General features: G+C 39.9%; 1 protein-coding gene across 6 annotated transcripts in view; it reads left to right on the plus strand.

Moving 5' to 3' along the window:
• Positions 1 to 13555, plus strand: part of SATB1 (SATB homeobox 1) — a 92751-nt gene extending 79196 nt beyond the window's left edge. For 5 of the 6 annotated variants that reach the window (XM_027451041.3, XM_005012231.6, XM_072033493.1 and 2 more), the window contains 3 exons: positions 8448 to 8651; positions 9151 to 9246; positions 11818 to 13555. In XM_027451041.3, coding sequence (XP_027306842.1) covers positions 8448 to 8651; positions 9151 to 9246; positions 11818 to 12306 — 789 coding nt within the window. In that variant the 3' untranslated portion in view covers positions 12307 to 13555. The remainder of the gene's footprint in view (positions 1 to 8447; positions 8652 to 9150; positions 9247 to 11817) is intronic. The other variant, XM_038174573.2, reaches the window with a different exon arrangement.
• Positions 13556 to 21966: the final 8411 nt, after the last annotated feature.

The following is a 21966-nucleotide window of genomic DNA, read 5'->3' on the forward strand; positions in this document are numbered from 1 at the left end:
AGCACGAGGTGGATCTTCCTGTGATCCAAAATGAATTCTGGAAAGAAAAAGGCATATGACAAGGAGCCACAGATTTAAATTACTCCCTCTGGGAAATTATAATCTTTAAAAAAAATAATAAATCTAATGACATGAGGTGCACATGTACAAGTAATTGTGGAAGTGACACTTTGGCCCTGTGGCCTTTTTACTAGAGATCTTTCCCCCAAAGCAAATGTTAAATCTCCATAAGCAACATAATAATAAACATTTCTAGTTCACTTGTAAATTGATAGTACTGAAAAAGATTTTTAAAACTGCCAAGCTCTTTCTGTTAAAGACCCTTCTCTAACTAAGCTGTAGCTATAGCTGCCATATGAAAATTGATTGCACATTTAAGAATAAATAAATGTGGGCTATTAAGGGTCATGGTTGGATTTAGGGTTGTATTTACTTTCAGGGGAAGCATTGGCATTGCAGTGAAATCAGTAGTTCTCCCTACTTAAATGAAAGATAAAGGGCCATATATTACCAGTCACCCTCTGTGAAACCCACTGACCCATTTTATGTGCCTATGCCATAAAAAGTAATGTACCAGACTAAGACTGACTTATTTAATAATTAGCAGTTATTTTTTCTTGTTTAGATTTTTTTTAAGTATATTTTTTGTCCTGCATATCTCGTGGTTACGATGCCAACTGAATCGTGTGTATGAAAAAGGAAGGATATGGAGGAGAGGAAGGCAGAATAAAGCTTCACCCACTGTTTTTTGCATCTATTACTTTTTCCCTTCTTTTTACATATGAATGTAGTTGCATTTTATGTAAGATTTTCAAAGGAATGCATATTATGTTTTTGATTAGGGCTTGTGCCTATCATTGCTAGGCAATTGAAGGCAATACTGTAGAAAAGATACATTTAAACAAGGAAACGGAGAGGTGGAGGAGGCTGAGAGCAGAGAAACCAAGCCTGGGAGAAGCCCTTAATTTAGTTTATTAATTCCCTCTGTACTCGACTAAAAAGTAATGATATTTATGTTTTCAGCCAGTTTTAGAGTTAACGGGTTAGGAGCGTTCTGTTTTTTTTTCTTCCCAGGCGCTGGTGGTACGTCTCAAGTATTCGCACCCGGGGACCGTGCATACCGATTTTGATACAGCTTCAGCCCTTAATCCGACAAGTTTTTCTGTAGCACTGGCTCCCAGCCACACACCAGGGCTCCAAGCAGAGAGAGGTCTGATATGACAGACTAGACTGCAGGAGCAGGGCAGCAGTTTCCTGGGTCGTTTTGTTTCCGTACTCATTTCATGCCTATCATTGAATTTTACAGGTTGCTTTAGCAAGTTTCTTTTTTTCTTTTTTCTTTTTTTTGTGTGTGTGTGTGCGTGGTTTTTATTTGTTTGTTTGTTTTGTTTGGCTGTTTACAAGAGTAGAAATACATATTTAATTTGTAAGTGCTGCAGCTATACAGGGAAAAAAGGCAGAGGGAAAAAGATCATCAGGGATCTTTTCCTCCCCAGAAAAATGCAGTGAAATGCTGTCAGCACCACTGCTGGCAGCTTGGTCATTTTTTTTTTTCCCAACCCAGAGAAGAGGTGTAGGTAACATGCAGACAGATGGTGCAGCTGAATAATAGGTTGGATAAGAAATTTAACGGCATAATCTGTTTCTTCAAAGGAAGTTTTTCCTGCTAGTGAAGTTTACCTTTCTTCTGAAAAGCCCTATGAGGTTGTGGGGTTTTCAGTTTGTTTGTTTTACTAAATCTCATCTATTACAATGGCAGATACAGATTTACTTAAAATTCACATCTGGCTTTCCCTTTCAATGTTCTAGTAATGAAAGCCAGTAGAACAGATAAACCAGAAATATCTGGAGATAAAGGACAGCTTCAGGTTTCAAACTTTCTCTGATTTAGTGGAATGCTAAAAAGCAGAGCCTGAAATTTAGGACTGATTAGTGTGAATAAGATAATAAAGCAAACATCTTTCTGGGAACATTTATTTTTACTTTATGCCACATCTCAAGAAGACGCATTCATGTTCTAGCAGCTCTCCTCATCCTCTGGATCAGACTGAACACCAGCTTTTGCTTCTTGAATTACAGATACACAGTTTTGTGAGCAAAATAAGAAATCCCAAGCTATTGAACATTGATGGCAGCTTTCAAAATTGCTTGGAAGTATGTGCCTCACAGAAGTCAGTTCTTAAAAGTACTTGAAAATATAAGCTAAAATGAAAAGCTTTTCACTAACAAATGCGTTGTTCAGTATCAAAAACTACTGAATCTGACAGATTATTAATTTTCCTTAACATTTTATGAAGATATGCAGTGGCCATTCTTTTAACAGACTTCAGCTCTTCTGGGAAACATATAGGTCTATTCAGCTTTGATAGGAGATAACCACGACAGTTTATGTAGTTTAGGAAAAATACAAACCTGCTGTCAGAATAAATTCTCCTGAAGTCAGGGAATTCCTGAAGAATATTTAAGGCTTAAAAGGAGCACTCTGATCATCTGGGCTTGTACCTATGTCTGAACCCACAAGTATTTCACCCAGAAAGAAGTCAAATTTCACTAATCTCAGCCCAAAGATGAATTTTGAATTAAATGCTGTCTTCTTCCACTGCAGTGGGGGTTGCCTGATGTAGTTTTCTGGATAATACAAACGTAATGCAAACTGCATTCCCACTGTAAACTAAAACAGAGTCCATTGCTACTTATTTGTTGGATTTGTTTTGTGCTGAAGCAACATTTGTTTGTTTTCCTTCATGATGCCTTATACAAGAGCTTATGTATTCTGAACTCCCTGAATTTTCGATCCTGTTCAACACTCTGAGAAATCTCAGTTGAAGGGTTTAATGCGTTTTCCAATCAATGTGTAGGAAATTTGGCCTTATCAATTTAAATGCTGGTGATCCTTTCATTGCATTATGGAAGAATCTTCTCTAAGCAGAGATTATTCTTAAGAACTTCATAACATTTAAAGGTTAATATGTTAGGTAAAGAACAATATCTTAAGACAAACATTTTTATTACAGGACATGAAGGGATAGTTCTGATTAAATTACATGATTATTTGAATGGGAAGGAAGACAAAGTGCATCATTTCTTGCCCTCAACTTTAATGCCTTTAATCAAATAATGACCTTCTGGAAATAGTTAATTTTAAGCATTTGGAAAGATCAATACCACTTTGCCACCAAAAAATGGCCCAGATGATGAAATTTGATGTATTTAAAGTACCATTTCACCCTTTTAACCTAGTAAATAATTTAAAATGCTTTCAGTACTCCTATGCTACCATAATGTATCTCATTGGAAGTATTATGACTTTTCCAAAAGCAACCTTTCTGCACAATGAGCAGCTTACAAGTTTAATACTGAGGCCTAAGACTATATGCATGTATTGTAGTGGTGGTATCGGCCTTTTTTCTTCTCTTTTATGTGTGGATTCAGTTTTGAAAAGAAATGGAAATATCTACAACAAACACAGCCATTTGGAACAAAAATGAGATTTGTAAAGCAAGTTGGACAGCTTTTGAAGGGAAAAAGTCAATATTTAAAGTTTAGTTCATGAGTTCTTTTCCTTTGTTTTGTCTATAAGCTTTTGTGTTAAAGGTGAAGGATTTGGGTTGCTCAGACAATTAAGAGCCCATTTTACCAAGTGTAATTTCATATCTGTGCTCTATAAACTGGAGTGCCTTCAGCATTGTAAATAAAAAAAATTGCCCTCTATTAGCATGTTTGTGGGCAGATTAAAAACAGTCTTCATTAGCATAAGTAACACTTACAGATTCTTTTAAAAGTAGAAAATTATTTGCTGAATGATAAATTGCTAGCTTTATAGTTAGTTGCTGAAAATGTGCTCATTCAAAATGCCTACTTTAGTTTAGTCTACAATACTCAATTTTTTTAGTTCAAAGTACTGTTTAATGGATTATGTACTTAGTCTTTGTTCACAGTAGAAGCTGAAATGCAATTCACACTTTTTGCTAAAATGTTTGTATCAAATACCTCCCTATTTAGACTGATTTCTTCTAACACTATATATTTTTATTATGCTATATGCCCCAGAGACTGATACAAAATAATCTCCGATATGCTATACCAAAGAAAAGCTGTTCACATCTTAGCACTGATACTGTAAAATGTTTTGCCTTCATGGATTCAAATTACAGCTCCTTTTAAAAATGTTTGATTCCTTGTTAGTTATTCTGGAAAAAAAAAAAATCATCATTTGGCAAATTATCATCACTATAGCAAATTCACCAAACAAAAGAATTCCGTTGCTCCACCTTGAAGCCCTTTCTTTCCGGACTTGTTTATTGCTGATTTGGAAGGAAGCTTTGCCCAGAGAGCATCTTTCATGCTGGTAATGCTACCCTCTTTGATCTAGTTAGAATTGGTATTTACACCATAAGTGTAGATTTCCTTTTTTTTTTTTTTCATATAATAAGAAGGGTACTGGAATGCAAGAATAGTGGTTTTTTAGATGCTGTGTGTGACAGAGCAGGACTTTAAATACAGCTCAACTCAGTCTGAATAAAATAGCATTTGGATACGTAAATAAAATGCACGTATGCTTTCTTTAAAATAAGCGTGCTCATGGGTCTTGCAGACTCTAATGTTTGGCAGTTATCCTCTTTGCGCTTTTCTTGCAATAGTTTGGCAGTAGAGCTTTCACGGGTTTTTTTCCTTTAATATCTTATGTTTCTTTACTAAATCCCTACAAGAAAACCAGGCAGAAGACCCTTATTTATTTTAAATATCTTAGGTTTAGCATCTTTTTTTTTTTTCACCATTTTCTTGCTTACTGTAGCAAGACCTTTGCAGATGGTACTTGGTTACTTGAAAGTGCATAACAGTATTTTCTTTGTAGCAGATGGATTTAAGACTTTTAGTTCCCAATAAATGTAGGTTTACAATACATAACTTTACAGGATTTGTGTTGTATATAACAGGTTTGAACATATTATCTCAGAATTCATCTGCATGGCATTTTCAGCTTATCCAGGGCCCATGCCAGTATTTTAAGTAATAGGGAGAGCATAGTGATTGATAGCAGCTAAAGGCGTGATTTTGAATAGAAACAAAGGTTTTAGAACAGAAGGTGTCAAATTAAACTTTGTCAGTTTGAAAAGTAGTAACATCCTGAAAGTTCTGCAAACATATTTACATGTGGCTAATGTTTATATTTTGCTTTGTACTCTCTTTATATTCAGTGTAATGTTGCCTGGCAAATTTACTGTTTTAAAATCAAGGTTTTTCCCAATGTCATTGCAGAGTTTTGGGGGGTTTGCCTTGCTGCATAGATATATCTGTCTAATTATTTTAAGGCTGTTTTTTAATGATGTGCTGTATGTGCTGTAGAAACTGGCTGACATCAAATTTGAGTTATAGATATTTCCTTATTATTTTAGGGTCCTGTTTTATAAGATTATAAAAGCATGAAAAAGCAGTGGTGTGAGCTTTCCTTCAGAATAAATTGTATGAACTATACAGAAATTACTCTAGATGTAGGTGCGTACAAGAGGAGAAAAATCAGCCTTGTTAAATTCACTAGTAAATTAAACTATGTTAACGATAGCACTTCATACTTCTTCAGATCAAATAGAAGCAAAACCTACAAATTTTGCATAACTTAAAATCCCCATTAGACGAGTCTATATTATTATTTTTTCTCAACGTAACAAAAACATTTCATACATTCTCATCTAGCTGACTTTCCTGAATAAGCTTTATGTTCAAACAGAAGTCTGCACTGAAATTAAATTAAATACTTACGGGTTTTGGTTGGTTGGTTGGTTTTCTGAACACGGTGGTATAAAGTCCTACTAACTAAATAAACCCCTACAGCCTCTGTTACTGCCCACTCACTGACTCTTCTGAGAATTTCTGTAAGGTCAACTTTTACAAATATTTTTGGAAATAAACAAAGACCCAAAATTGCTTCTGTCCTTGTAATTTTAGAAGATTTCAGCTGGTCATTTCCATGTTGCCTATTATATATTTTATCAGAATAACTGTTTACTTAAGAGCGTGAAGAACAGAGTGGAAAAGAGACATTTAATTAGAGTAGCAGTATACTCTATACACAGTGTCAGCAGCAACTGATTTCAGTATCTCAAAATCAGTGTTTCTCTGAAAGGCTAGCAGAGACGTGCTTCATCTTACAACTCATCAAATCATTTTTACATAAAAAATTAGAAGTGAGATTTCAGTGCAAATACTAATAGCATAGTACTGAAAGTGCAATGCTAGTTAACAGTAATTTGTAAGGCTAAAGACATCTATCAACTGTAGAAACACAGAAAAGGCAATATGGGGAGAAGGAATTCCTTAGTTAACAAAAGTGTTGTTGTGAAATATGTTTAATCAGCATAAACTTTGATTGCTTAGGAATTATTTTTACTATGGGGCATTTAATAAGAGTTACAACTGCCTTTCAAAAGAGCATCTGAAATTCCCATTGCCAGCAGACAAAATGTGCAGCTCCTAAGTGCGTGGTGCAATTTCTTGTTAGGTCTGTGAGTATACCTTAAAGAGCTGTCATGGAAGGGGAAATATTGTCTGTCTTGTATTTTTATATATATTTATTATATATATATATATATATATATATATATATATATATATATATATATATATAAACTTTCACCTAAATGCTTTTGAAGTTCACCTTTCTCTTTTACCACCACTAGAAACAGGACCAACAGTTTCAATATGAAGCAGTGCAGACTCCAGTTGTTCTTCAGTTAGGACATTTTTTTCAGCTTCAGGGTGGGCCTGTTTCTTTTTAATTAAATTTTCATTTCAATTAAAAGATCTCAATTTGGTTCTCTTCATCTTCTCCCCTCCATCCCAACACACCACCTATGCTTTCTGAGTTCACATCTTAACTTGCTGCAGAAGGCTAGTACTGCTGGTGAGCACAGTCCTGCACTTGACCCCACAGAAGCAAGGCAGGCAGAGAACCACAAGCAGCATATGGATTTTGTTAGGGGCAGGGAGAGTTTGTGCATCGACCTGCTGACACATGCCAGGGCTCCTCATGATGGGGAGGGAGAACATACATACCCTTGCTACTGTTTTAGAAACATGCCATAGAGCTCGAACTGAGACAAGCTGTACATTATATGTACATCTGTAGGATGGCATTTGGCTACATTTCCCAATTCACTTTTTAAGCCCTGGGGCAACACCCAGCATCTGTGTGGCCAAAAAGTGGGGTGTGCCCCACCTCCAGGGTGCAGGGGGCCTCTCTGCTGCCGCTGCTCACCTACATCTCAGCACACTTGATGAGCATGCTGTGGGTCTGGGCCCTGCTTAAATTTTTGCCTTCTCAGCTCTGCTACCAGCATCTCACCAACATTTGTCAGTTGGGTTATTTCTGCTTTTTCTCCTGTGTCATTTGTTCAGTTTTCCTCCAAGAGCATACACTTGAAATCTTTATACACACCTCAACAAATATTTTCGTATACAATATGAATGCATTAAGATTATTTGTTTATTTTCACCTCTTCCTATCATGGCAATATTTTTACACTGCATTTATTAACTGCTAGCTAAAGATATGAATGTCTTCAAAAAAATAATGTATCTATTCTGTATCTATGTATCTATTGTATCTAGTAGTAAACTGGTCTGGATAAACCATTTTTCAAATACCAGTACATATAAAAAGGATCTAAAAGCTTCTGTACATTTATATTATTTGTTGATTCAATAAAATGTCATATTATCTTTCCCACAGCATTAAGAAATAAAATTGCATGGACCTAGTTTGAAAACAGATCCTCGATGCTAAAAGGAAGAAATACGCATGTTGCATGCGTGCAATATTTTGTTTCTAAATTTTAATATACCAAAAAAATTGTTGCCAATGCACACTGTGCTTCCCAGAGCATTTGCACGAATCTTACCTTCCTGCATCCCATAAAAGGATTCCTCTCTTTTAAAAAGACATTAGGGAGCTTTGCTATCATTCTGATTTCCATCAGGCAGCTCTGCAGTCAAAGCAGGTAACTGAAGTACTTTCCTGTTTGGAGGAGTAGTACCAGCATTTAGAAACTGCACAGCAGCTGATCTACCAGCTACTGAAATGTGGTGTTGATGCTCTCAGATGGGTGTAGGCTTGCATAAAATAAAACAGGCAGCAGAGAGAGTATCACGTACTGGTATCGGTGTGTAGGGGAGGATATAGGGGATTCTGCCTTGGTCAATGGGTTTGTTGAACAAAGAGCACTGGGTTACAGGACCAAGGAAAATGTGCTTGTGTCTTGCAAGGGTCTGAGCAATAAGGTGGTGGTCTCTTGGTGTGCTGACGTTTGGTTCACATCCAGCATTTACAGTGAAAGACGCGTATTGCCAAGGAGGTGAGAGAATGCAGTGCTGCTGAAGTCCACGTTTCACCCTCATTTGCTCCTCATGAGATGTGGAAATACTAACATTTTGCTGGTGTTATCTTCAAGGGGTGGCTCTGCGAGCTGTTACGTTGGAAAGAAGATCCCTCACCAGAGAACAGGACCCTCTGGGAGAATCTCTCCATGATCCGAAGGTTCCTCAGTCTTCCTCAGCCTGAACGCGATGCCATTTATGAACAAGAAAGCAATGCAGTTCATCACCATGGTGACAGGCCTTCCCACATTATCCATGTGCCAGCAGACCAGATTCAGGTTAGTTTACCTTGGCCAATCCAGCAGAGCACTAAGTAAATAAAGCTTTAAACATAGCAAAGGAAATTAGTGTTTCTTTCCTCCCCACCAGACTAACTACAGGTCTCCTGGTAAGAGATAACAGCACACTGCCCTCCGCCACCTGAATTAAAAGATGAGTGGGTGACCCCCTGTGTTTTTCTTCTGGTTTGGGTTTTTTCAAGTTTGCATGGAGAGGGCAGCTCAGGCGCATGTGCGTGGGGCAGTACAAGCCATCCGCATGAGCTGCCTGTAGCTAGACAGGCATCAGGACCAAAAGACAGATGTGTTGGGCACTAGCTGTGCATTGCCAGCAGAGTGGGAGGAGGTGAAAACACGCTGCTGTTGGAAAGCTAAGCTCAACCCCTCAGCAGTGGTGGCCCACCCCAGGTAGGAGTGAGGGAAGGGGACATGATTCCTCGTCCCATTTGATCCCCAGCCGAGACCGGGATGAGTCAATGTTTGTTTGTTTTTCCTTTAGAGCCCCTCTCCCACCACCCTTGGGAAAGGAGAGCATAGAGGCGCTTTCTTACCAGGCCTGCTGACCGCTGGACCTTGGCTGGGTGCTGCTCCGCAGGTGAGCTGGCACAAGGGCAAATGTGCCAGGGAGAGAACAGAGGGCTTGCAGGACCCACGCCACCTGGCTTGGAGGTGCTGGTCCCTTGGCTCTCCCAGGCATCATGCACGCGAGCCTGGTGGCCCCTCAGCCAGGGAGCACGGCTGGCCAGTTTGCTAAATATCACAGGCCAGATCTGCAGCTCTCTGAGCTAGAGACTCTTTAATCCCTTCTCACTGAAGACCTGAGGTCAGCCTTTAAGTGCTCCCTCTTACAGGGCAGATATTACCCCTGCTTTTCAGTTCCCAACCTCAGCTGAGACATGGTGCACGATTTGTATTACCTATACAGGAAAATATTTACAGAGCTAGGGAGGATAGAGTTATCTCACAGCCAGAAACAACACAAGTGTATATTAAAGATAAAGCAAACTGAATAAGTCAATCCCTTAGGATATCAACTACTAAAATAATTGTGAAAGCCTGGAAAGTTGCTGTTTGATTTAGCAAAAAGAGAGAGAAAGATCTATATTAAGTAAGAAAACAGCACTTGTTTGAAAACCTACATTGTTTTTAATAAAATCACTTCTTAAGGGGATAAAAGGAAAAGCTTATGCACGGTATAAACATTTTGCCACTATGCCATTTACTTAGATTTTCTTGCCTTGTTGATAAAAGTTTTGTGTTTGATCTCACAAATATTATTCACCTAAGCAGTTGCACTGTAATCTCTTAATATGACTTGTAAGAGTGGATTGGGAGACTGGGCCTGAGTTTTGTCTGTGCTCTTCTACCCTGTAATTGTTGGAGATGCAAAATTGTGTAGTTAAGACACGAGTTTTCAAACTGTATATACAAAGCCTCCAGTCTTGTAAGATTTTAATGTGCTGGGAGTAGTCTTGAATCTCTGTGGCTTTGAAACCTTCAATGGGACTGCTCACAGAGCGTAAAACATGAAAGGATGTGAATAGGGATGAGGCAAGAGCCCTAATTCCATGGGCATTTGCATCAGATTTTACAATAACAGGATCGCTTCAAGCAGGGGCTGCTGAAGTGGGTGTTGAGACCTACATGAAGTCTTCACAACCACAAGTGGCACTGCGAAATGGCCAGAAATTAAATTCATCCAATCCCTACAATATTTTGTGCTTCTTAAGGTCTGCAAGTAAATTGCAACCAAAAGCTTGGGAACTACTTCTGACACACAAAAAACTGTCGAGGAGAGACTCGCAAAGGGAAATGAAATGTAGTGATAGCAGCTGCTTGTTTTGCTGCTGTTGTTTTTTAATAATAACTGGTGGTTTGTACCATATGACAAGAAATTTGCTGATCCAAAATATCTTACTAACCAGTGCTTCCTGTGCTGTGAAGCAAGAGAATTGTCAACAAAAACAGTAGCTGATAAATTTACTTTTGATTTTAAACATGATCTTATAATGTGCTGTACTCTAGCAGTGGAAGAGAAAAACATCTCTGTCCCTAGGGCTCAGTGCCTCACCTTTTAAGAATGTTTCTGAATCCATGCTTGCAAAACTTCATTTTAAGCTCTTGTTAATTATTTACATCATGATTTGCTTTATCTTATTCTTCTGATGTGCATACTGGCTCATTTTTATTGCTTGAGTTTTTGGAATGCAGCATGTTCCCTTCTAATAATAATAGTGCAACTTATTTAGAGCTTTGCATCTTAGTGCTTTATAAATATTAACTAAATAATCCCCAGCACAAACACTGCAGTAGGTAAATATGTTTGTTCCCCGTTTATACGCTGGGATCCTTGAACACAGACAAGACACCCTCTCCATGGCCACAGGCAAGATGGGTCAGAGCCAGACCGGGAAACAAGGAGTTGCTACCTCCTGATCTCTTTGTCCTTGTGGAGGCAGGGTTTGGCAGCATGATGTTAGACCCTTCCAGCTAACGCAGTCTGCAGTAACGTTTGCAAGTTTGGGGAGGCTTCAGTGGCTGCTCAGCACAGATCGGTAGTGGGATATTCCACACTTAGCTAAAATGCTTTCCCTCTCCCCGATCCCCCCGGTCCGTTCTGTCTAGCCATTGCTAGAGATTTTCAGTCCTTGCTTTTGGGCAGCAGCTGCTGCTGCTGGCAGAGCTCCTGTGTGTTTGCCCTCATCTGGCACTTTTCTCACTTTGCCCTTGCTACAGTTCTGGCTAAGCTGGTCAAGTTAATCCTACGCTATGTCACCTACTTAGCATTTTGTCTTGTCTGCACTTGACTCATGGAGCACGTTCATTAAACTGTCGGCTGAACTGCACTGATGTCACGTCATCGGTGTTTCAGCCGGACCAACTCAGAGTGCTCCACCACTCTGCCCGCATCTTGCCAGCCCTTTATCCCCAGTCCCTGCTCACACATGTGCAGATGTGTGCAAGGTATGCAGAGGCTTACTAATTATTTTAATTCAGGTTCACCTTACTATCATTGATAATGAGCCTTTTTTTTGTTGTTGTTGTTTCGCTTAAAGTTACTGAGTAATAACTTATAGCTCTGCAATTTTTTTCCCATGGATTTTCTTCGTAACACAAAATATGGGCAGGAATGCATGTACAAAAAAATCTGTGCTTTGTCTTGCAGCAGCAGCAGCAGCAACAGCAACAACAGCAGCAGCAGCAGCAGCAGCAACAGCAACCAGGTCCCAGACTACCCCCAAGGCAACCGACAGTAGCATCACCAGCTGAATCTGAGGATGAAAATCGTCAGAAACCCCGGCCGCGAACAAAGATTTCTGTTGAAGCCCTAGGGATCCTACAGAGTTTCATTCAAGATGTGGGCCTGTATCCAGATGAAGAAGCAATCCAGACTCTCTCCGCTCAGCTTGACCTGCCCAAGCACACCATCATCAAGTTCTTTCAGAACCAGCGATATTATCTCAAGCACCACGGGAAGCTGAAGGACAATTCTGGGTTAGAGGTGGATGTTGCAGAATACAAGGAGGAAGAGTTGCTCAAGGATTTAGAAGACAGCATCCAAGATAAAAATGCAAACACGCTTTTTCCGGTTAAACTAGAAGAAGAGTTATCGGTAGAAGGGAACACAGAAATTAATGCTGAATTGAAAGACTGATCTAAAAGTATTATTTTCTTTCAACAGTGCCACTGGTATTTACTAATGAAATGAAAGTTCCATCTTGCGTTCTGTCAAAAACCTTTATTATACATTGTTTGGCCAATGAATCTTCCAAAACTTGCACAAAAGTTGAAAAAAGGATAATGCAGACTGCACTAGATGTTTTACTCTGTTTTACAAACTGCTTCGCAGCAACAGATGAAGCGTTGAGGATTGTTTGATATTAATTTGTGTTCACTGGATACACTGTGAGTGTACCCAATAAGCATGATACCAGTGATTTTGATTCTGGAGCCTTCAGACAAGCATTACAACTTTTGTGATTTACTGTTTTTTTTTGTTGTTGTTGTTGTTTTGTTCTTTTTTTTTTTTTTTTAATTATTACTGTAGCACTCCACACTTGATCTTTGGAAACTCACATTTATTTAAAAAAAAATAAAATAAAAAGAGTTTGTTACTCTTGTTCTATTGTATGTTACAAAAGAACTATAGACTGTGGAATGCAGTTTAAAGATAACATATGCCAACAAATGCCTTGTATTATATGGCACTGCCGTAATTCAGATTTGTTTTCTTTTGGAAATAAAGGTCACTGTTTTTTTTTTCCATTCTCATTGTTACATGGTTTTAAAGAAAATGAAAAAGAAAATGTGAAACACAATTTAGTCCTCATTATTTATTTGTAGATCCTGCAGCATCATGTTGTAATTAATTTTTTTGGAAGTTTCCGTTAAATGTAATATTGCTTCTCTTGTTATCATACTGATTTTTTTTTTCTATTTATAAATGTATTTTGATGGGCAGTAAAACAAAGTGTCTTAAAAGTTTTAAATAGAGAAAATGTGCTTTACACAGTTGCCTATAAAAAGTGCTCTATGTTATCCAAGCAATTCATACTATAAGCTTCACTCTTATTGTTGTATGCAATTTTTACTATCATGCAAATAAGCTTAGGTAAATAAAACTAATAGATCACCTTAGAAACTTATGCAATTAATGTGAAAATAATTGATGTTTGCAATGTGTCTTCCTTTGGTTTACAATCAATTTTAAAGCTACAGCTGTATAAATTTTCTGTATAAAGGTGTATTTCTTTTTTATGAGTTTATTGCTATGAAAACACCAGTTATTTTGTTACAGCTGGCTGTTTTTATAAGTGTATCACAATTTTCTTTATGCAGAAATGTTCTGACTAGGAGTGGTTATTGACTGTAACTACACAATTAAAATTGTTTGTATGGTATGATATGGCAGGGTTTGTCTGCGTATGTGTGTATCTGGGAGGAATAACTTGTTCTTAGTGCACATTGTACCTTCTTGCCACCACTTTGAAGATGACATTTCAATTGTTCTCCTTTAAAATCACAAGCAGATTTTTTTTAATGACCTTCTTAATATTTGAATATAGATAACATACTTCAAAAAGAAACACAGTTTGGTTATGAAAATCATAACCTGTCTTTTCTTGGTTTAAAAACTTGCCTGCCCAACAGAGATAGCAGGATATTATTGAGTCAAAAGGCTATCAGGCATAAACATATTTACAGTTCCTGGCAGTAATGCACTTATAATGGATACAGCTGGTTTTCTTTTACACTAGAATTATGCTAACACTATTCCTTGCACTAATGTAGAAACATTAAAAAAAATAATAAATAAACCATTATTAGTCACATACTACATAGGAAAGATAGGCTTTGCACATAGCAGTCCCCTTCTAAGCAAGATAATTTTAAATGATCACTAATAAGTCTCTTGATAAAGCCATCATAACTGGGGAGCTCTGAATTTATGCAAAGCTCTTGTCTAGGCTACAGAGGAGTCTACAGCTGAACCTTGTACATGACATGTATGCAGTTGTTCTCCATTCCTAGAGGAGGGACAGCTTCCACCTGGTGTAATTTAGCTTTTAACATGAGATTCAATTTCAGCACAGCGATTCTAAAACGACTAAAAGTTTGCAAACCTCAGTTTTGTTTCAAAAGCACAAGTGGCTGAAAAATTCTCCTTTTAGCCCCATTCAGTTCTTTAAGAAGATAATCCTTAGGTAGCAAGGCAGTCTTTCATACCACATTTAAAATCACCGTTGTCCATGGCCTTTGTCTCAGCACCCACGGGTTTATTGAGCGGGTCCCAGCCATGGCACCTCTGGGCTGCTCCCAGGGCTGCACCAGGCTGCACCAGGCTTTGGGCTTGATTTAAAAGAATGGAGCTTTCATGCCATGCTGGGAGGGCAACAAGCCTTAGAAGGGGCACAGATGTGTAATTTGACATCACAATTTAAGGAAAAGACAGCAAGACTATACTATCACTTAAGAAACTTGTATTAGGTATAAAGCTATTGATAGCCAACAGCTGTGCTGGTTGCAAAAGGGCATAACCTAAGCTCAGTCCAGGGAAGCCTCTGTGGACACCATTGACTTTCTTCTCATACTGTAAATGGGATCATTTGTTTTGGTCGTTTGTTCTGGGATCCAGACTTGCTGTGCAGTGCAAGCTGAGCTGACGTGCAGGATGGTGCCACTGGCACCCTGGGGACAGCTGAAGAGCCAAGAGCCCATTGCAGTAAGATTAAGCTTAAGATTAAAAATAAAAATAAAACTCACTTTTAAACTAATGTGTGCATATGCAGGGTAGAAGGAAAATGCCACTTTCCCGGAATTTATTCCCCTTCATGCTAAAAGCTAATATATGCAGCACTCCTAATAACAGAAATAGGGCAACAAGTCCAACACCCTATAAAAGCATAAGAAGAAATATTTATAAAATTGTCTTTTCAATTTCGAAAGCAATTTCCTTTTCTTTTATCCTTTTAAGTTTTATGGGTGCTGAAGTGGAGGCCATGTGGGCTTGCAGATGGTTATTATAGCTGTTTCTTTTCCATTACCTTTGTTTTTCCTTCTCCTGGCCTAGATGAGGTTATCTTCCAAGTGGTCCAGCCTGTGCAGTCACACATTACCTGCTCAGAGGTTTGAGTCAGTGCATTTTGTGTCCCCGTGGGTGGGCTGAAAGAAGTCTTTTACCATGGCCTGAGTGATCAAAGTATTTCTGTTAAATCCTTAGCAGCATCCTCAAAGGTGATACAGATATTAAGGATCTCAATGTTATGTGAGTTCAAGAGGTTTATACTGTTAGAAGTTAAGCCACTACCAGTATATGTCACCTTGACTTTAGGACCAGTTAGACTACCTAGGAAATACCTTATGCCCTTTTCTGTTCCTTTTTCTCATCATCTGTCATAATCCTATCAACAAACTTTCCATTTCTTTGGAGATCAAGAAATTGGGCTTGGTTTCAGTAATGAAGTCTCTTTCTAAATGCAGCCCAGACAAAAAGACAATTAGTTGGGAAGTTGTCAGTAGAACTCACTGCTGAGTAGGACTTTGCTGGCAGTGTATGAAAATAGAGTATTTTGTATGTGCTTAGGGAAGTATGGGGAAATAATAGTGCTTACTAGGAATAAAATTTGAGCTGTGAATAAAGCCAAATGCCTAAAAAAGAGAGAACTGAGTGCTGGGTGGGGATGGCAGGACAGCTTTTGCTATAAAACTGAAGTTAAGCATTTACCATTCTTTATGGTTTTTACCATAAAAAGTAGAGTATTTTTACTCCCTGCTGGTTCCCATTAATCTATATTTAAGTGACAAGATTTATGCAGATATACTGGAGTCTCCAGTGAGCGTTTTTGAAGCCTGAAATGAAACCAAAGAGGCCCCCTATTCCAGGAGGGCCATGGCTTGGGGGCAGTCAGATGCCCCAAGCACACATACAAAGATTGAGTGCTATTGCAAAGTCTCCCTGCCCTACAGTAGAGGATTTCTGGAGCTGCACTTTGCATTGCTACTTTGAACTGGGCAGATGATGCAGAAAGAAATGTCTAGGTTTGAAAGTAAATTATCATGCTTATTTATTTATTTAAGATAAAACAGTGAAGCAAGTGGAGGAGGAAGAGAAGGTTTCCCTGAACCAGTGATATGGTTTCAGTGATTTTCTGACTCAGTACTCTGGTTGCGTGCTGGGAAAACACCAAACACTGCTGCTGAGTCCAGTTGCCAAAGCGAATGCCCCATACATTAACAGTAAATAACATACTGCTGAAGATCTACTTGAGCATCAAGTATTAGCAATTCTGCTTAACATCGACTGTGTGTTTTTATGTCAGGTACATTGCAGAGACCAAAGGTTTTTTTTGATTTTTACATAATGATTTATATTGTGCTTTGAATAAGAGTCCCATGGCAAAGCAGGGATATAAATACACTCCCAGGCCTTTTTTGCACACAGATGTAATTTTAGTTTGGTCTCCTCACAGTGCCTTGCGTCCACACAGTCTTTTACTACAACAAATGAGCTAATAATTCAAACTGCAATAAGTGATCCTCCTTGGAGCAGGAGCAGCACTACTTGGCAGTGCGTTTGTTTGCTTTTAGGTTCATACGGGAGCCTTCCCAACCGCTCAGCTACTGGCAGCCCCCCCGCCACCCCCCGCCGCATTGTTTTGCACTGGACTGGCCCAGGCGCCCTTCCTGCTCTGGGTCAGCCTGCCCAAATGACATCTCTCCTCTTACATGCAAGCACTTGGATATGTGCACCACGGTTTACTATTAGGCAGTAAATACAGTACATATCTGTCGTCACCTACCTCTTATCATCACTGTTCGTGCTGTGAGCCTTATAGGTTTTCTGGAACAGCTCACTTTCATCAGAGAGATTGTGCTGTCTGGAGCAAAGCCACCAGCAGGCAAGTAGTCCCTGGGGTGATGGGGTAGAGGGGGCAGAGAGGATATGTGTCCCAGAGGGAAGCAGGAAGAGAAAAAGTGGATGACGACAGAGAAGAATGGGAGCATCAGGAAAGTCACAGTAGCTATCCTGGAGGAGTGGGCTCTGTTACAGGGTGTGCTAGAGGGACACCCCAGAAGGCTACACGGTACCAGCAGGATGCTGTAGAAGATGTTCTTGACCAGAAATGTACCATGATCTCCAACAGAGATACAGCATAATATAAGATACAGCATAACACAAAAGCCTCCTTGCCTGTCCACAGCAAAAGAGGTTCCATAACAGTGTGTGTTCTGGTGCCACCCCACCATGTAGTGCATGCAGGTTTTTTCCTTAGTTTCAGACTGGCAGCTGCCATGGCAGATGAAGGTAGGGCTCTCTTTCCATGTCCCTTGCTTACCCACACAATATGCTAAAGCAATATACAGTCTGTGGAACAAAAAAAAACCAACCTCCTTTTCCGACAGGATTCCATGCAACCACAAACAGCATGTTTACAGCCTTAACTCCTCCTCGAACCAGATGTGCCATAGGAGCTGAAACAAATCACATGTGTTGTATGGCCTGCATGTTTATCACAGGGCAATAGAACAGAAGAAAAAAAGAAAAAAAAAATTGCTTCTGAGGGTATGCAGAACTATGTAAGCATGCACAGTTCTGGGGTAAAAATCTGGGGCAAATAACTTTCCCCAAGAAGCTTCAGACTGCTACTGACATTTTAAACCAGTTGCAATGATTTGTTATTATTGGGGCCAGAAAAAAATTGTGTAGAATGTTGCTGACTTTGCCACAGACTTTCTCCCAAAACATAATTCAAGGCAAAGAGCACTCTTGTGTTATTCGCATTACAAAATAAACAGCCTTGCAAGACCAGCTGTTGGATGTTGCTGCTCTTCTACATCTGCATTAAAGAAGGACACCATCCTGTAACTGGCAGCACTGCCCACAGCTGTGCATCACTTCTTACCCCATCTCAAGGGGGCTTCCCGGCTCGAAGCATGCCCCTATACTCCTTCTTTCTCTTTATTCTCTTATAATCAACTTTAAAAAGGCCCTTATTCCTCAGGCTACATTTTTACATGGGGAAAGCAGAAGATTTTTTTTTTAGAAAACATCTTACCTTGGAGCAAACAATGGCAGGGAAAGCTAGGCGAGGATGTCCTTTCAAAAGTGTAGGGAAAGTGATTCTTTATCATTATCAGCATGACAGCTTGGATTGGGAAATAAGTACAGGTGTTGTTGTTGGCTTGCCTAAGTGGGAAAAATGCTATACCCCCAGCCTAATAGGAATTTAATAACAGCTGAGAGACTGAAGGAGACAGAAAAGGAAGACAGAGGAGAAGTATCTGGATACAAACTTCTTAGGGCCAGTCATGCCTCACAATGAGTGGAGAATTGTAAGACTAGTTTAAACTAAAGGAGATCTGAGTTAAGAAATAAAAAACTAAGTGAGAAGCACTCATGGTTCACATACTAGATGTAGATATAGGAACAACCTGCAAAAACACAGAAAGAAGGATCAGTCTTATGGACTTGTTTTAGAGGAAAGGTTAAATACTGAAGGCTTGCAAAAAGGTAGCAGCAGATTCCTTCCTTAACAAACACCTGCAAAATTGTGAGGGGTGAATACAGAGAAAACTCAAAATTTCTTATAAGGCAAATAAAGTCAATGTTTGAGATTATCAGGCAGCAGGTTTAAGCAACAGCTTAAAATTTTTTTTGAACTGCAGACCTCCTTGTTGCACACCCTGTTTCATAGCAGGGGCATGGCTGCTTCGAGTGCTCCATAGTCATGAGTGAGACGAATGCAAGAGCTCTAAAAGCGGCAGTGTTCTTGCTCAGGTACGCTGAGTGCAGTTTGTATGCTCTATTCCCTGTCTTGTTCATAACCGGATTTTAAAACAACTGACCTGAATAATTTCATTGAGGAGTGGGTCACCTGATTATTTAGAAAACATTCCCTCCCACACAGGCCAGTATAACAATTTATACCCAACGCACTTTGGTCATTGCCATGGTACCAGTGCAGTCACTATTCACAACTGTGCTCCAACTGCAGCAAGAGTGAACTGAGGCCCCTTTGACCCACTTACCTGTGAAATCAGGCTGTTTTTATGTGGTACCACCTTTCTTTCAGTCCCCCCTGTGCCCATCCTACTTTCATTCAGGTTTACCTGCCCTGTTCCATTCTCTTCTTGAAAAGCACCACTGGAAAGGTTCACGTGGGAGAAAGGTAAGTGAGGGCTTCTGGGACAACTGGAAAAAATAGGCTTGTATATTTGCATCATTCCCTTGTGTTACATCAGCCCAAAGCTATTTAGGGTGCACTACAGGATGGCTGGGAGAATAATCACAGGAATGTACTGATTTGATCCCAGGTCTCCTCCAGCTGTCACTAGGCTTTCTACAATGCCCTCCAGGGTGCAGCGAGCGGACGGACGGATGGACACTGCAGCCCTGGGTACATCCCCTGGGCTCTGCGTGGTACACAAGCATGGCACTGCTTGCAAGCATGCTGCTGGACAAAAAAGCGCACCGTGGGAAAGCAGATCAAAGCAATGTGATTGCATTTCACGTCTGATACAGCTCATTCCTGAAGCCAGGGTGAATAGCCTAATCCAATGTATCATTCCTGTGCAGGCAGAGCCTCAGGCTGGCATCGTGTCCCATGGAGCACCGCTCCAGTGTGCAGCATCTGCCACCGCCTGCCCTAGGGCTTGGCGTAAGACTGCCCTGCTCCTCTCCACCTCCTTCTGGGAGATGCTTTGCACAAGCCCTGACAGCCAAAACTCAAGCTGTTTCAGGCCCTTGAGCGCACTGACTCTCTCACCACGGCCTGCACTACTCGATCTCTGATCCACACTCTTGACCTTTAAGGATTCACAGGGGCAAATTTCCAGTGATTTAGCTTCAATTTTACGTGCAGATAGGATTCTACCCACTTACCCACTCTCTCCCCTGGTTAATCAATGTCAGCTGTCGATGGCAACCCCTGCCAGACAGTGAGTAGATGGGACAATTATTCTCACAAGGACTTCTAAGCCCAGACTTTTAACCCACCAGATCCAGTACGGAGCAGCTGTAAGAGCTCTGAGTAGCAGCTGCCCCTTTTCTACTGCAACTGCTGAGCTGCTCTGCTCCTGGTCTCTGGCTACTTGCTATGGCAAGAGGAAAAATCTCTATTTTCACGACATCATATTATAAAGTCTTAATTGACTTCTGCCTTTAAAAAGGAGGTGAAGCCCTACAGCCAGCTCCCACGTCATAAACAGTAAGCTATTCTACTGAGGAGGATCAAGGGATTTGATATCATCCCTCACCCTTTCCAAGACATACTCATGACCGCTGGACTGCACCTCTTCAATGCACCTCCTAAGATTGTGTTAGGGCAAAAAAAAGTGAGCAGCCAACACATTAACTCATCCACCTGAGCCCTCAGTTCTGCTGTGGTCCCACAGATGTCATGGACCAGAAAGTGTAACTTCAAGCAGGAAGTTGCTCTGGCTTATGGTAGGAGCTGGCCTCATTGTCACCTGGCACTTGAGACAGGGGCTAAACAAATTTGATTTAAGGTCATACCGTCTGGTTTTGCTGCAAGAAATGCTCATCAATATCAAACCATTTGTACTGTCTCAGTTTAAGGCTATAAAGTTAGAGCCGTGAAGTGTTACTGCCACTAGTCAGAAGTTGTAGGACACACGGTCCTTTTGGTATTTTACCCATCTTCGGCATAAGAGCTGCAGGAGGTAGGCAGCAGGGCATTCCTGATACCAAGGAAATTCCTTCCTTCTGCTGATTTCTCCTTCACGGCCTCATTCTGAGCCTGACTTCTGTGATTCCTTCATGCAAAGCAAGAAACAAAAAATGAATTTATATCCACAACTCCAGTCTTTCATAATAACTGAATGTGTGCAATTGCTGACTATAGGAGCAGGAAATGCTTTCAGGGGATTTGTCCTGACTTCTCTGAGAAGCTCACGTCCAGCTCTGTAACCTGCAGGTATATCAAGGTATATCAAGGGGTATATCAAGGAGGAATCCCTTCCAGTAGTAGTTGAGAGTGTCTTTCAACACAGTAGAAGGATCTGATGTCTTGGGTCTGTGTAGCAGCACCAGTGCTAATGGGCACAACACTGAAATAGCATGAGGAGAATAGATCTCAGACAGAGTCATGTGAGGAACAGTGCAGGGGAGGAAACAGAGGAACTGATGTGAGAAAATAGACAAAAGAATAAAGTGGGAAGGGCAAAAAGGAAACGAAGGACAAATAGATGAGTGACATTTACATTAACAGTTGTAAAATGCCCCTGCCCTCATTCATACTTTATATATATATAACTCCAGTATTTCCTTCCATGTCTCACATATATTTGTCAGTTTTTCACTCAGCTGATAGAAATCAAATAGAAAGTATTTCCTACCCAGTGAAGGAAGTGTTTTAAACTTTGAAGTACTTGGATTCTTCTAAATTATTTTTTATTCTTATTCTTTTTTGGGGGGCTCATTGGCACGATGTTTATTTCATCTACGCATGGGAAGAGGGGGAGGAATGGGTAGACTTGACTCATGCTAACTGTTGGCAACAGTTGTTTAATTTTTTGCAACATGCACCCAAGTATCAAGAGACTGAGTAAAATATAAATAAATATGCTCTTTGGAAACCCCATACATCTTTATGGCCTAGGATACCTTCAAATCATGGAAAAACACATGTTTGTTTGTTTGTCTTAAAAAAAAAAAAAAAAAATGGTGGCAAAGCTACCTCCCATCGCTGTAAACAAGGTCAGGAGGCCAAAATTAGTCTGTCCCATTTTGCACAAAACAGTCAACAACTTAAGATGTTTTTGCAATAATCAGAAAATTATTGACCGGTGTCAA

The sequence above is a fragment of the Anas platyrhynchos genome, chromosome 2 (assembly GCF_047663525.1).
Source record: "Anas platyrhynchos isolate ZD024472 breed Pekin duck chromosome 2, IASCAAS_PekinDuck_T2T, whole genome shotgun sequence".
In the NCBI taxonomy this organism is placed as follows: Eukaryota; Metazoa; Chordata; class Aves; order Anseriformes; family Anatidae; genus Anas; species Anas platyrhynchos.